The 15,876-nt window shown below is 40.2% G+C and overlaps 1 protein-coding gene and 1 pseudogene across 21 annotated transcripts in view; both read right to left on the bottom strand.

The window, feature by feature from the left end:
* Window positions 1–2,717: 2,717 nt before the first annotated feature.
* Window positions 2,718–3,081, bottom strand: LOC308264353 (large ribosomal subunit protein eL31-like; annotated as a pseudogene). The gene has a single exon. The product of its transcript is annotated as a large ribosomal subunit protein eL31-like (transcript).
* A 2,061-nt stretch (window positions 3,082–5,142) lies between these two features.
* USP28 (ubiquitin specific peptidase 28) overlaps window positions 5,143–15,876 on the bottom strand; it is a gene marked incomplete at both ends in the record, with an annotated part of 74,731 nt that continues 63,997 nt past the window's right edge. For 8 of the 20 annotated variants that reach the window (XM_080718435.1, XM_080718436.1, XM_080718442.1 and 5 more), the window contains 8 exons: window positions 5,143–5,318; window positions 6,595–6,790; window positions 8,573–8,696; window positions 9,246–9,325; window positions 10,874–10,952; window positions 11,042–11,220; window positions 14,223–14,362; window positions 15,084–15,275. In XM_080718435.1, coding sequence (XP_080574561.1) covers window positions 5,143–5,318; window positions 6,595–6,790; window positions 8,573–8,696; window positions 9,246–9,325; window positions 10,874–10,952; window positions 11,042–11,220; window positions 14,223–14,362; window positions 15,084–15,275 — 1,166 coding nt within the window. Of the gene's footprint in view, window positions 5,319–6,594; window positions 6,791–8,572; window positions 8,697–9,245; window positions 9,326–10,873; window positions 10,953–11,041; window positions 11,221–12,005; window positions 12,102–13,868; window positions 14,055–14,222; window positions 14,363–15,083; window positions 15,276–15,876 lie in introns of all 20 variants that reach the window. The other 12 variants (XM_080718432.1, XM_080718443.1, XM_080718445.1 and 9 more) reach the window with 5 other exon arrangements.

The following is a 15,876-nucleotide window of genomic DNA, read 5'->3' as shown; positions in this document are numbered from 1 at the left end:
ATATAATCACTGCTGGGCATGATGGTGCACACCGGTAATCCCAGTACTTGGGAAGCTGAGACAGCAGAATCACAGATTCCAGACCATCCTTAGCAATTTAGTGAGACTTGAGACTTGCATCAACCTAGAGAGACTCTGTTAAAAAAAAAAAAAAAGCTGGGTGTGGTATCCCACGCTTGTAATTCCTGCACTTAGGAGGCTGAGACAGGATTGTGCAGGTTTGAAGCCAGCCTCAGCTACTTAGTGAGTTTTTTTTCTAAATAAAATAGGTCTGGAAGTATAGCCTGGAGGTAGAAAGCCTCTGGGTTCCACCCCTAGTAGCACCAAAAAAAAAAAAAAAAAAAAAAAAAGAAAAGAAAAAGAAAAAGAAAAAGAAAAGGAAAAAGCCAGGCGTGGTGGCGCACACTTGTAATAGCCTAACATTTGGGAGGCTGAGACGGGAGGATCACAGTTGAGGACAGCCTCAGCTGCTTAGTGAGGCCCTCCGCAACTTAGTGAGACCCTGTATCAAAGTAAAGAATAAGAAGTAGGAGCTGGGCGTGGTGGCGCATGCTTGTAATCCCAGCATTTGGGAGGCTGAGACTGGAGGATCGTGGTTCTCAGACAGCCTCAGCTACTTAGTGAGGCCCTCCGCAACTCAGTGAGACCCTGTTTCAAAATAAACAATAAAAAATTGGGCCGGGGGTGTAGCTTAGAGGTCGAATGCCTATGGGTCCCAGACCCGCAAAAAAAAAAAAAAAAAAAAAAAAAAGAAAAAGAAAAAAAGAAAAGAAAAAGAAAAATAGAACTAGGGCAGAGGATGTAGCTTGGAGGTAAATGCCACTGGGTTCCATCCCCAGACTTGAAAAAAAAAAAAAAAAAGGCTGGGAGTATAGTTCTGAGGAAGAATGCCCCTGGGTTCAATCCCCAGTACTACTAAATAAATAAATACACACATATTTATACCTATTTTCTACGTAATTCCAATTCTAATTATGACAACATAACAGATACAAAAATGCATTTGTATGTGCACCAAAATCTATCAATACAACAAATGCAGAAATAAACTTGTATGTACACCATAAATATTCCAGTTAGGGTTTGTGGCACACACTTGTAACCCCTGCACTTGAGAGGCTGAGTCAGAAGGATTGCAGGTGCGAAGACAGACTCAGCAACTTAGTGAGATCCTGTTTCCAAATAAAAAATAAAATAGGTCTGGGGATATAGCCCAGAGGTAGAGGCCCCAGTGCCACCAAAATAAGTAAATAAATAAAAAGATGTTCCTAGTAGCATTAAACATAATAGCCAAAATCTGGTAGTAAATAGCAATCCATAGAATAAACTGTGAGATATATAAGACATTTGATAAACCAGGCAATGAGTAGACTAAATCTACGTGAGTTCTGGTACAATTAGTTCTCCCTTCAATCCTATTTCTGCTACATCCCTAGTGCTCCATTCAGTTCTTGGTTTTGTTCATTCATTAATTTTCCTTGCCAACAGGTAAGAAGGAACTTCCTTCTGGAAGTGTGTGGTTAAAAAACATGTCGACTCACCACACACACACACATTCTCTCTCTCTCTCTCTCTCTCTCTCTCTCTCTCTCTCTCTATATATATATATATATATATATATATATATATATATATATATAAAAGAGTCTAAATGCCTCCTAGTTTTTTCTTTTCTTTTTTGCGGGTCTGGGGATAGAACCCAGGGGCATTCGACCTCTGAGCTACACCCCAGCCCTGTTTTTTATTCTTTATTTTGAAACAGGGTCTTAAATTGCGGAGGGCCTAAGTAGCTGAGGCTGGCTGCGAACCCCGATCCTCCAGTCTCAGCCTCTGGAATGCTGGGATTACAAACATGCAACCATGCCTGGATGCCTTTCTAGTTCTTTTTTTTTTCTTCTTCTTCTTGGTGGTACTGGGGGTGGAACCCAGGGGTTTTCTACATCTGGGCCATACTCCCAGACCTATTTTATACTTTATTTTTGGAAATAGTCTTACTAAAGTTGCTGAGAGCCTCACTAAGTAGCTGAGGCTGGCTTGGAACCTGCTGGATCCTCCTGTCTCAGCCTCCCAAGCGCAGGGATTGTAAACGTGCGCCACCACTCCCGGCGCCTTCCTAGTCCTTAAAGGAGCTAACAAATACAATCAAAAGATTGCTATTCCAGTTAACCAGAGAAAGTTTAAACTGGCTTTCAGATTAATGCTGATGTGAAGAATTCTGCTCAAATGCTTGAGGTTTAGGTAAGAGAACGTAAGCTTTTTTCTCCTGCTCTCCTTCCCATTGTCCTTAATTTCCCTAACACTTTAAAAGCACAAAAAGCATTGTTAGCCTAAGGGCTGTAAAAAACAGTTTGAGCTCTTAGCATGTGGAGCCTTTAGGAAGCTGTACCTAAAGGTGGCCCAGTCTGTGGGAAACTTCTCAGCACTCCCCCTGGTGGTCAGATTGGATCCAAATGTTACTGTGGATGTCCACATTTTCCTTTTCTTGACTGAGTGTAGATTCCCAATAGCTGACGCGGAAATAAGTGACGTAGAAAAGGAATAATTTTTTTTTTTTTATAAAACTGTCAAAAGACAGATGAGCAGCTCCAAGAATAGGCTATGAAGACAAGGATTAGTGCTCTAACTCTGGACAAACCACAGTTCCTACTATTACCCCACGGTTACATGAAATATATATATATTTTGCAGCTTTATAACTTTTATTTAGCTTTCAGTGGTTAGTTCTCATCCATGTTGACTGTCTGCAGATTTTTGAAGGTGGTAATGGGAACGTAGGTGACGAAGGTATAGTTTGTTGGGTGAGTCTTCATCCTCATTCCACTTTCTGGACAATCACACACGAATCCCATATGGCACGTTCCTGATTCCTTTGGCCCAGACAGCTTTGAGCCTGGTATCAATGCGCACAAGTGGAATCCCCATCCCCTTCATGGCAAATTTCCGGATCTGAGTGCCCGAAGGGCACGCTTTTTGAAACCCACTCCGTGTATGAGCTTCTGAATATTGATGGTGTACTCCCGTCACCACCTCCTTGATGGCAGAACACCCCTTCTTCTCGCCACCCTTTTTTGCGGGAGCCATTTTGCCTGGCCCAAGTTGGAAAGGAAGAGTGCAAGGGATTGTCAAGCGAAATAATTTAACTGAAGCACTGTGCACAGTACTCAATGTCAGAGAGTAACAAGAGAGAGGCAGCCAGGCATGGTGGTGCATGCTTAGAATCGCTGCGAAGTGGAGACAGGAAGACTTCAAGTTCACGGCCAGCCTCAGCAACCCTGTTTCCAAATAAAAAAATAAAATAGGGCTCAAGGTGTAGCTCAGAGGTAGAGTGCCCCTGGGTTTGAGCCCCTGTGCTCCCCCTCAAAAATATCTTTTCCTAGCCAGGTGTGGTGGTGCACTCTTGGGAGGCTGAGACAGGAGGATTGTGAGGGTTTAAAGCCAGCCTCAGTTGGCTTTAGAGACTCTGTTTCCAAATAAAATATAAAATAGGTCTGGGAGTGTAGCCCGGAGGTAGAAGGCCCCTAGGTTCTATCCCCAATTACACCCCCCCACACACACACCTTTTCCTACAACAAATTTTTGCAATGAACTGTGTACGGTACTGGAGATTGAACCCAGGGGCATTCTACCTCTGAGCTAGATCGCCAGCCCTATTTTTAAAATTTATTTTCAAACAGTCTTGCTAGGTTGATCCTTGAACCTGTGATCCGCCCTCCTGTCTCAGCCTCCCGAGTACTGGGATTACAGGCATGCACCACCACACCAGGCTGCAATGAACTTTAAAACACAAAAGCTCCTTTAAATATCTGTAAAAGATGCCTAGTACTAATTTAATCCAAATGCAAACATTCCATTTAGGAATTTTTTCATTCTAAAAGCTGACAAATTACAAAGTGGATACATTTATATGCAGTGCAAATGGCAAATAGTAAGACATCAGTCACCACTAGGTGCTGCTCAGGGACCAACTGGTGCCTGCTCATATATATTGGCACCTCCAGCCATATCAATTTTTCAACCCTTTAATCCATCTTTTTCTTTTAAAAAAGAAAAAAACTGATGTGCTTAGAGTTCATCCATTTCCAAAATAAAAAAATATATAGATACTTAAATAAGAGTCACACTGTACACCAAGGGTAAAACAAATATGTTTATTGCACATTTATAAAATCTGCATAGTTGTATGAAGTGTTCTTCCCTCCCACAATTCCTCCAATAATCTTTAAAATTTGGTTAAAACATAATTCCCAGTTTATTCCTTTAAAAAAGTTTTCTCTCTACATATACATATATATAGATAGATCTTTTTCCTTTTTACAAATCCACATCTTCATTTTGTAAAAGCAAAATGGGAGAGGGGAATCAAAGTGTTCCACTGTGTGAGCAGTAGCCTTAAACGACTGTTTGATAATTCTCAGATACTTGAAAATTTTGCCTAAGTGGTTAACAACTACTAAAATACTATCTTTCATCAAGCTTCATAATGCTATTCGGTCAAAGTCCTTAATTGCTTTCCTTTCTTTCACTCAGGACTGAGTATGAGGTTTTCTGGTTTATTTAAAAATATAAAAGAAAAAAAAAAAAAGATGCAGCTTCCTTTGTCTTTATAGCATCTCACTGTCCTGTAACCTTATATTCTACCCACCTGTAAAAGGGTGGGGTTTTATCAGCCCCAATACTATTGTATTGTCTGTCAAGAGCCAGGCAAGGTACATTGCTAATTTCATATAGTTCAGAATTTTTAAATGTCATCTGTATTTGATAAAATAACTATTAGCTGCTCATCTGGTTCAGGTTCTGATGAATCACTCATTCTGCTGTCAAAAATATTTATGCCTGAAGGGTAATTTAAAAAGTTGCAAGAGGCCTAAAAAAGCTCAAGCATTAAGGTAGGTTCAAAGGCATTTCAGGTTTTCTGGCATAATTCAGTATCTTCATACACTAATTCCTGCCTTTTCTAGTGAAGTCACGCTTTCATGATTCTATACCTAAAAAGTGCAATTTTATCTTTGATCCTCCTTTAGGCACACAGTATGTGTGAGGTGTGGATCTAAATCTTACTTGTCCACCTAATCCCCTTCCCCAGGTGAAGGCTGTGCAGCAGGTGGGCGGCCAGAAACTGGGTGGCCTTGAACAGAAAGGGGGTTATTTCACTGTCACAGTTGAAACTCCTTGAATTGACTCCATGACAGCTGCAAATCGGCTACAGAGGTCATAGGGAGAATTGGGTCGAATAGTTGGAGGCTCCTTTAAGACGATGATTTCTGCAGAAGGATCCAGAAGCCTGGGTAGAAACTCCCCTAAGCATAGCTGCAGATTTTCTGTGGAGAGAAAATGGATGGTTTCATATACAGCTAAATAGATTTCTGAGTAAAAACCAGTAAGTTTGCAAATACATGGGAAAGATTTCAAATAGTCTATTACCAATCTCAAAGGCGAAAGCATTATGCTGGCCAGATAATAAATGATTCCTTTAGGTCAAATGGGGACAAAGGTCCACTTGCGAAGTATACTATAGGTTTACGTCACTGTTTTAAGCTCTCTGATGTGGACAGAGTTGCACTACATATTCACTGTATCACGGATAGGTCTTTTAATCAATTTGAGAAAGAAAATATGATACTCTTTACTATAAATATAATGGTGCTATTTTCTTCCAAATGCTTAAAATATACCAATGTGTACACATGGCACTAAGTAAAGCTATATATCACATATGGTCCAAATAAAAACTGCATACATTAAAAATACATAGCAACTACATATTTAGAATTTACCACTAGAATAAATACTATGAAACACTTGAATATCCTATACCATTGAGAAACTAACAGAGGATTCTTTTCAGAATGTACATCAACCCTCCAAGTCCACTGAACTCACCTAAAAATAATTATCTTTAAGCTTCATCCCCAAGATACTCTGAATAAACAGGGATTTCCCTATACTAATTTAGTAATCTCAAAGTCATCACACTTAATAATATTCTTTTGTCTTGTAATTTCAAGTCCCAGGAAGATTTAGTTATTGCCGCATCAAGTAATCATACTTTGCAGAAATAATTTTTTTTTTTTTGCAGTACTGGGGATGAACTACCTCTGAACTACACCCCTAGCCCTATTTTTTAGTCTTTTCATTTTTGAAACAGGGTCTCACTGAGTTGCAAAGGGCCTCACTTAAGTAGCTGAGGCTGTCCATGAACCAGGATCCTCCTATCTCAGACTCCCAAATGCTGGGATTACAAGCGTGCACCACCACGCCTGGCTCCAGATTTTGACTCTTAAGCTATGAAAGAGTTTGGATTGGGCAGAAGAGAGAGTAATGGAAGCCAGAGAGCAGGGACTGTTTTCAAATAGAGCTTTCTGGCTTCCCGAGGATGTACTTCAATTAAGGAGGTACGAGGGAGACAGGGGAGGAGGTTATGATGAGTAGAGCCTAGGGTCATGCCCACATAGCAAATCCATTTAAGTCACTTATATGCTGGAGAGTTCCAATGTCCTAAAAGACTTTGACAACCAGAGCTGAAAAATAAGACCACCATACTTTCTAAAATTCACAAAACTGTAGAAAAGATCAGAAGTGCTAACACCAACACACCTGCAATATCTTGTCCAAGGTAAGAGCACCAGTGATTCCTCATGACCTCAATAGCATCCAGATCATCCTTGGATATGTCATTATTAATGATGAGGTGAATGCAGGGAATGATCAGCTCATTCATCACATTAATGCCCTCGGTTACAGAGTGGTCATCATTTGTTTCAAAGAGAGAAGCTGCTCTGGCATTCAACTCCTACAGATAAATGAGAGGGGAGAAAAAGGCTGAAAAAAACATAAACCTCCCAAGTGAACAAAGTTTGTGACTCACTGACCTGACCTTGCAAGTTAAAGTCAGGCTGTTTCCACCAAGCATCAGCTTCTACCGAAAGAACTATTCTATGGTTCTTAACCCCAACTGAGTACCAGAATCAACTGTACACACCATGAGCAGGCCCTTCCAAAGATTCTAGTTAGTCTGTCTGGGGAGAGACCTGAACATTGCTACTATCTGAAAGAAAGTTCTCTATGTGATGCTATACACGCTGGTTTTTGAGAACCAATGATGGAAAGTCTAAATCATTAATATTTCATGACTGTGCAAGCTGAGTGAGGTGGATATTCAAGATGTCAATGTGAGCTGGGCAGAGTGGCGCACGCCTATAATCCCAGTACTTGGGAGGCTGAGACAGGAACATCACAGGTTCAAAGCCAGCTTCAGCAACTTAGTAAGACCCTGTTTCAAAATAAAAAATAGTCCAGGTGTGGTGGCACACACCTGTAATCCCAGTACTTTAGAAAAAGAGACAGAAGAATCACAGCTCAAGGACAGCCTCAGCAATCAGTGATACTCTCATCAACTTAGCGAGACTTTGTTTCAAAAACAAAACAAAACAAAACAAAACAAAAAAAACTGGGTTGGGGGCATAGCTTGGAGGTAAAAAGCCTGAGTTCAATCCCAAGTGCTGCACAAGAAGAAGAAGAAAAAAAAAGGATGTTGGTGATTTAAAACGAAACTGTTGAGATGAGCATGTCATAACTTAATATCTCCCATTTGGTAATAAGATCGAGGAAGGCACTGGTAGGAATGATGGCCCAATTCCTCCTGTGAAGGGCTGACAGCTGGTCACCTAGGGAAAGAACATAAGCACATAATCCAAAGGCAAGCACCTCAACAGTTCTCTGAAGGACAAGTGTGGAGTGTAGCCTTGGGCAGGCAGAGGGGACCAGTTCTGCCTTTCCGTGTGGCTGCCAAATTCAGAACAGGCCAGGATAAGTTTTTCTTGACTAGTGTATGACAGTGATGTCAACCTAATTAGCAAGACCACCTCTTATGTTTCCTACATTTTTATTTTTGTATTTACTTATTTATGTGCTTATTTATTTACTTATTTGTACTAGAGATTAAATCCAGAGGTATTTTACCTCTGAGCTATATCTTCAGCATTTTTTTGCTTTGGAACAGGGTCTCACGAGGTTGTTGCCGAGGCTAGCCTTGAACCTATGGTTCTCCAGTCTCAGCCTCCCAAATACTAGGATTACAGGTGTGGGCCATCACACTCAGCCGTACCTTTTAAAAAAAATGGAATTTCTCAGAAGTTCCATAAAGTTTCATCTTCTAGTTTAGTAAGGAACACTGGAAAAATACCCCAGTCCTTCAACACACATTTATTCAACACACATTTTTTTACATGCTCTCTATGTGTCAGGCCAGAGGGAAGAGCTGAATGAGAAGAGGATCGATGCTCCATGAACTTACTGTGCAGTAAAGAACCAGTGTGATTAAAGTTACAATGCAGCCACAGAGAGGACGCTGACTCGCTTTCTCAACTCCCTTAGGGGTTGATGAAGAACGATACTCACTTAAGGTAATGAAAACAACCCGTTCCAATGTAAAACTGCTCAGAGTTGGGGAAAATCTAAAATCTCTGGGAGAGAAGTATTTTAAGTTATATCTCACCATGGTTCTAAGGAATAGAGAGAAACACATACACATACACACACAATAAACCTTTAAGGCTTTGCAAACAGTACAAACCAGAAGACATTTTCTTCGGTACAGAGCAATCACTGACTCCTTTACCCCCCTGCGGGGCCCTTTCATCAGCAGAGCAGCGTTGCTCTGGTAGGCATACACCAGGTAGGACAGTGCTTCTTGGTACCTTAGAAAATGGCAGAAAATTCACAGGTGAGTTCTCCTTTGCCAGGGCTTAGATCTCAGTGTTCCCCATACCACTAGAGCAGAATCCACTTGGCTGCAACTATGGAAAAGTCTTAATGATGGACAGCATGCTATCCTGGGAAAAGCCTGAAGGCCAAAGAGCACAGCCAGTCTCAGCTCTTTTACAAATTGGCCAAAAAACTCAAGGTAAATCAGAAAACTTGTTCGTCCTTTTTTTCCATCTCAAAAACAAAGGAAGGGACTGGATGCTTGCTGGGGTCCATCCCAACTCAAAAATTCATTTTTCTGAGTTCATTTGTCAAAAAGAAAGTCTACCATCGTTTACCTCTTCATTAATAAATCTATCATTATTTGAAAGATGAAACTGTTACTCAGAACAAAACCAAATGAAGAAAGGAAAATGTGTAGAGGCACACTAGTGTATGTGCCAGGGCAGCGAAGCATGGCGTGATGCTCAGAACCCCTGGGTGGGTGGCAGAAAGGAGCAGCATCCTGACATATAATCTCAGTGAAACAAAAGGCCACATACTTTCCTTTTTGATAGAGTTCCAGGCCTGTTAGGAGATACACAGACACCTTTCGAAACAAACTATAATCTTCATGCCACTTCTGAAAAAGAACAGCTACCATTAATGATTTGATCTAATATACTAGTGCTGCATTATCTACCACTGTAATTTTTAAATTCAGTACAAATATTTATTTATCTGGGCAGGCTTAAAACAAGTTTCAGATAAAAATCTATTCAAGTTATGCACAGTGGCACACACCTGTAATCCCAGCTACTCAGGAGGTTGAGGCAGGAGGATCACAAGTTCAAATACCAGCCTAGGCAATTCAAAATTAAAAAAAAAAAAAAAAAATTAAAGCTGGGTATGAGCCAGGCAAGGTGGTACATGTCTATAATCCTAATACTTAAGACAGGAGGACTGTAGGTTCAAAGCCAGCCTCTGCAATTTAGTGAGACCCTGTTTCAAAACCAAAAATAAAAGGGTTGGGGTACAGCTCAAAGGTAAAACAGCCCTGGGTTCAATCCCTAGTACCACATATACACATACAAACAACTAGGTGTGGTGGCATGCACCTGTCATCCCAGTACTTCGGAGGCTAAGACAGAAGGATCATAGGTTTGAGGCCAGCATGAACTAACCTAAAGACACTCTACTTCAAAATTTTAAAAAAGGCTGGAGTATGTATAGCTCAGAGGTAGAATTCCCCTGAGATCAATCACTAGTATCACACACACACACACACACACACACACTCAATTAAAAAAAAATTTTAGGGTATATTCATTTTGAGTCACCCCCCATGCCATTTTGGCATGGGGCTGTATTTCTATTTTCTGTATTTCTATCTTTCTAATAAACTTCTTTAAATCTTCAACAATTTTTTTTTTAAAAGAACCCGGGCATGGTGGCACATGCCTATAAATCCTTGAGAGGCTAAGATAGGAGGGTCACAGGTTCCTGGCCAGTCTCAGCAACTTAGTGAGGCCCTCTGCAATTTAGTGAGACCCTGTTTCAAAATAAAAAATAAACAAGGTTGAGGGTGTAGCTCAGAGGTAGAATGCCCGCGAGTTCCACCCCAAGAACCATAATAAATTGAATGAATGAATGAATGAATGAATGACAAAAAACAAAAAAAGGCTGGGGATGTAGTTCAGTGGTATAGCATCTCTGGGCTCAATCTCCAGTACTGCAAAAACTAACAACACAAAACTCCATTCAACATCTAAAATAAAAATCTACCATTGACCTGAATTTTCAAAATTCAATTCCTTCACTTAGAAACAGAAATATTTATTTCTGAACCTAGAACTCATCCCCAGAATTTCCAATGCCCATGTCAAAGCCATTGAGTTCTGGTATAAATAAAATGACCTCTCCAGAAATAAAATGTCCTCTCCAGTACTGACAAGACCATCCAGGTACAGGGAGATGGAAAGACTGGCTACTCCCAGTAACACAGAATAACCTCAACCTCAGTAGGTGTGGTGAGCACACTGTCTTCTTCAGTAGAAATGCAACAGCGTTTCTTTTTTTTGAAAATTTATAGTTGTATTTTAATGCATATTAGAAAAAGTATCATTTAAAAATGCAAAATTAATGTTTTTGCTTTGTTGATTAAAAAGAGGAGGAAGAAGAAAGACTTCACCTTGTACTCTTCCATATTCATGTCATCTGGACCAATTTCCTTTAGTTTAGCCTGAGCCACCTTCATAATACTGATTGATCTGTGTGGGAGAAAGTTCGGCAGGCAATGAAATCCTTCCCTCGGAGGACTTCACATGGGTGGGGAGTTAGTCGAGTGTGCCCTTCTCACCTTTCATCATAGCTGAGATTTCTATCTGCAAACTGTTCCAAAAGGGTCCGTTCTACTACCCTTTTGGGTGCTTCATTTTGGAAAAAATAGACAAGGACATGCTGAAGTCGAGGGTCACTGTGCGCGGTAGGGGTCTCTTTGGCAAGCTGATAGAGTCTGGAGTATTCTTCATGGAATGCCTATTAAAGACACAACTGATAGTTAGGAAAAGAAGTTTTCTGGACTTCTACACATAAAAACTTATGCCTGGGGATAGAGAGTATCAGAGCTTCATGTCAATTCTAAGAAATTCCTACTGTGGATTTAAAAAGCAACTGGAAAATCTTTTAAGTTGTTTGCGTATCATAAGGAATGAAACTCCTCTAGCATTCTGGCACCAAAGACATACTGTATTCATAAGAAACTGGTTTTTCTCATGAAATTCTTTTAAAAAAATATATATATTTTTTTAGGGGGGTGTGCCAAGGATTGAACCCAGGGCCTTGTGTATGCTGGGCAAGTGCTCTACCACTGAGCTACATCCTCAGTCCCTCAAATATTTAGTTTTAACTGTTGCAGGCATATTCAAATGACATTTTTAAAATCACTACAAATAGATTTTTATTCAAGAATCTTCTATTTTATTCAGATATCTTTAAAAACATTACCTATTTTTTATAGTAATACCCCCAAATTGCAAAGGCACAAAACTGCTCAGAGCTTTATTAACAAACACCTCCTAACAGTAACAAAAGCCTCTGTAGTCTGGATGTCACAGACTGGCATTGCTAACCAAGGCTGGTTGGTGCTGAGAAGAGGAGTCGTTTTACTATGGGATAACTTCTCACTAGTTGGACGGGAAAGGGTACTTTACATTTCACTACATGAAGGACATTTTAAACCCATTTCTCCTCATTTATAGAATTACTGCCCCATATTAACATACCTGGGCTATAAAGATTAAAATGTTAAAAACAAGAGATACCTTAATAAGCCCTGCTTCAGACCCATCTCGGTCAAAGGTCTGACGGGCTTTAGCTATGGCCAGGATGACCCCTTGCATGGCAGGGCTCAGCATCACCTACCACAAGGGGGCACAAAACACAAGAGAGACAAAGGAAAGAAAAGTGTTCAGAGGAAGACTGTATGAAAGCAAGGTGAACAGGGTGCTGGAAGGCAGCAGAGCAACGTGCTCCCTAGCGACCTCAACTGCAGGGCGTTCCCATCCCGCTTCCTGTGTTAAGGCACAGCTTCCATCCCTCTGTATAACATCAACACCCTGCCCAGAACGAGCTAGTCTACGTATCTAATTTAAGCAAGATGAAGAAAGACATTTGTCCAAAAATATCTCCTATAGGGCACTGCTGAAGAATTAAGCTAAATTACAGCTCTCAGAGGAGAAGTGCCTAAGACCAGAATTGTAATTTAATTCAGGAACATTGGATGATAGCTTAAATACACAAATATTTAGCCCGGTGTGGTGGTGCATGCCTGTAATCCCAGTATTTAAAAGGCTAAGATAGGAAGAGTTCATGTTCAAGGCCAGCCTCAGCAACTTAGTGAGACCCTGTTTCAAAATAAAAAGAATAAAAAAGGCTAGGGCTATTGCTAGGAAGTACAATCCCCCTGAATTCAATTATTAGTAACAAAAAGTAAATTTCATAAATTATTTTACAGTTTTCCTAGGATAAACAGTATATTAAAAATAGTCTGGATGCCAGATGTGGTGGTGTACCTGTAATCCCAGTACTTGGGAGGCTGAGACAGGAGGATCACAGGTTTGAGGACAGCCTTAGCAAGTAGTGAGACTCTCAGCAACCTAGTGAGACCCTGTTTCAAAGAATAAATAAATAAGCTGGGCATAATGGCACATGCTTGTAGTCCCAGTACTTAGGAGGCTGAGACAGGAGGATCGCAGGTTTACAGCCAGCCTCAGCTACTTAGTGAAGCCCTCCACAACTTAATAAGACTATTTCAGAATGAAAAATTAAAAATAGGGCTGGGGGTGTAGCTTGGAGGTAGAATGCTCCTGGGTTCAGTCTCCAAAACCACACACACACACACACAAAAACATATATATATATATATATATATATTTGTAATATATAAAAATGTAATATATAAATGTAAATATATAAATAAATACATATAAGTATAATTAAACAAATAAGGCTGGGGATGTAGCTCGGAGACAGAATGCCCCTCAGTACCAAAAACAAAAATAAAAACAAAACAAAATAGAACAAGTCTGAAAGCCACTACAGAAATGACTATAAAATAAAAACCTTTCAATGATTAAAAAAAACAAAATCCACAGGAGTAAATAGAAATGAGAGCCAGTATCCATGATTGTTTAAATGCAGTGCAACTAAAAAGGAGATGACGAAAAACTTGGGACTCTAGAGCTTCCTACTAAAGATTCAGAATTAAATGGAATACCAATTATAATACACATTTGTTTTGCTCTTGGACATCTGAAATCACTGTCTGGAGGAAAAACAATGGACTGATAGAAAAAACAAGAGTTCTATAGAAGGCGTTTTTGTCTACAATGCCAAGAGAGGAACTGAAACTACCTTTCTGAGTCACTTAGACTCAGCAGTAATCCCCAAACAAAATCCTGGGTGGATATACATACATGGGGGCACTACACAGTACAAACAACTATCTTTAAAAATTGGTAACTAAAGTCAAAACCAGACAGGCCATCTGTCAGTTATTTGCTTCAATGAAAAACTATTAGCTAAAGCCAGACACCTTTTAAAAGATGTCTTTTAAAATTCAATCACAGTAAGAGGGAAATGTAAGACTGACAAGAAACAGCTAATTTCTGCACTCATCTCTGTACCTCCTCATCATATCCATCTGCATCAGATCTAATCAGAATCCTTCCCACACTGGGAATCTCGACTTCAGAGACCTCAGAATTAGGCTGGGCAGCAGACTCTGTGTCATTAGCCTTTGAGGGCTGCTCTGCCTGCTCTGCAAAGGTTGTTTCCTGGGGCATGGGCTTCTTGGGTTCAGCTTCCTTAAGCTGTAGCAGCAGAATGGGAAGAAACAGTAAGAAAAAACAAACAAACAAGAGAAATAAAGAGGGTTTGATTAAAAATAGCAGAGACTCAGAAAAACAGAAATGTGAGAAAGCTGGCAATGACTGTTGAAAGTGAGGCCCTCCTGCGTCTCAGCTCCCAGTCAGTCTCACCTCACTCAGTGCTGCTTCTACGCCACTCTTCTCATAGGCACGTGCTGTGTTTGCAATAGCCTGGGCAGTCTGTTCCTTTACGATCACAGCGTGCTCAGATGACAAGCAGCGAACTCCATGAGAAGAGGCTGCTGGAGACTCTGACCGAGAATCGTACAAAGGCATTAGCATGTGAAGATAAGTAAGGGCTACAACGTCCTGATAATAGGCAAGCAGGATGAACACACAGCTTAATACACAACCATTCCAACACATTTTAAGAAAGACTATACAAATGCCACTCTAGAAATCAGTGACTACAAAAAAAAAGGCTACTTCAGCAAGAACCCACTGAAGGTTCTGTAACTTTTACTTTGATCACAACTTTGCTGAATTTCTTTATCCCAAGGCTTCCCAAGAACAACCAAGATCTGTTAGAAAGATCTCCTTTGGAGGACAGTTTTCATAGAGCCTACCTATTAATTTGACCAGTTTCTCCTACAATTTGGAAAATTAACAAAAGTATAAAGTACTAGTAGTCTTTCTGATATTATTTCTGCTCATCGGCAATCACAATGTAAAGTATATATTTTCATAGATATCTATGCAAATCTGGCACTGCATCCTTCTGTTTGACTAAAGAAGGCAGATGAGGGCGGGGAGCTGAGTAATGGTTTTGTGAAAGGGGGATGGTAAATCAAGTAAGTTAGAGAATCTACAGTAAAGCCCCAATTTATTCTATCAGGTTGTATAATACCAACTATAAATGAAACATATTGTGAAGACTGGCCCCACTTAGTCACTGAGGTACACGGAGCTGGCTGGCTGGGGAGTGCAGCACGCATGCTACTAGATCACTGACAATGTGTCCTTCTTACAGACCTTGTGATGTAGAAAACTCCTGAGATGGTGAGCCGGTAGAAGATTCCATTTGCGGAATTTTGCAAGACTGCTCTTCTTCCCACTCCTCTACTTCCTGCTCAAACCGCCAGTTATCTTCCTGAATGTAGTGCTTGAGTTCAACAGACAGGGCTTCTACTTCTGCCATCTGATCTGACTCACTTGGGGCTGCCTCTGAGAAAAAAGAACCAAGGATTCAGTTAAATGGAGGATACATGGAGGACCATGCCAGGTGTGGTGGTGCATGGGAGGCTGAGACAGGAGGAAGGACTGCAGGTTCACATCCAGCCTCAGTAACTTAGTGAGACCCTGTTTCAAAATAAAATAATAAATAGAGTGGGTGTGTAGCTCATAGAATGTCCCTGGGTTCTAACTCCAGTATCCCCACACATAGGTAAGTAAAAATTAAAATTAAATAAATAAGTGAATAGATGACTATCCAGAAAGTCTCTAGAAACCAAATGATCCTTTTTAGATAGAAAAAAAATTTCATCTTTTTTTCCCCCTAACAACACGTTACAATATATGTAACGTACATACATATATGATTCACCAGAAACACTGAGATATATGGTTAGGAAGAATAGCACAGAGCCTGTCACATTAGTAGGATGGCACTTATTAAATACCTGCTAAATGAATGATAGAGAAAAAGGATTTGGAATCATGGTCAAGCACCAGATATATCAGACATTTCTTGAAAATTCTGAAAATCAATTGATACAATGGAAAATTAAAGCTAAACAGTTCTATCAATTTAACCACTGTACAAATT

Source organism: Muscardinus avellanarius (genome assembly GCF_963383645.1).
Source record: "Muscardinus avellanarius genome assembly, chromosome: 1".
NCBI classification, from domain to species: domain Eukaryota; kingdom Metazoa; phylum Chordata; class Mammalia; order Rodentia; family Gliridae; genus Muscardinus; species Muscardinus avellanarius.
The sequence above is the reverse complement of the archived record's forward strand: the minus strand, read 5'-3'. Positions and strand labels throughout refer to the sequence as shown.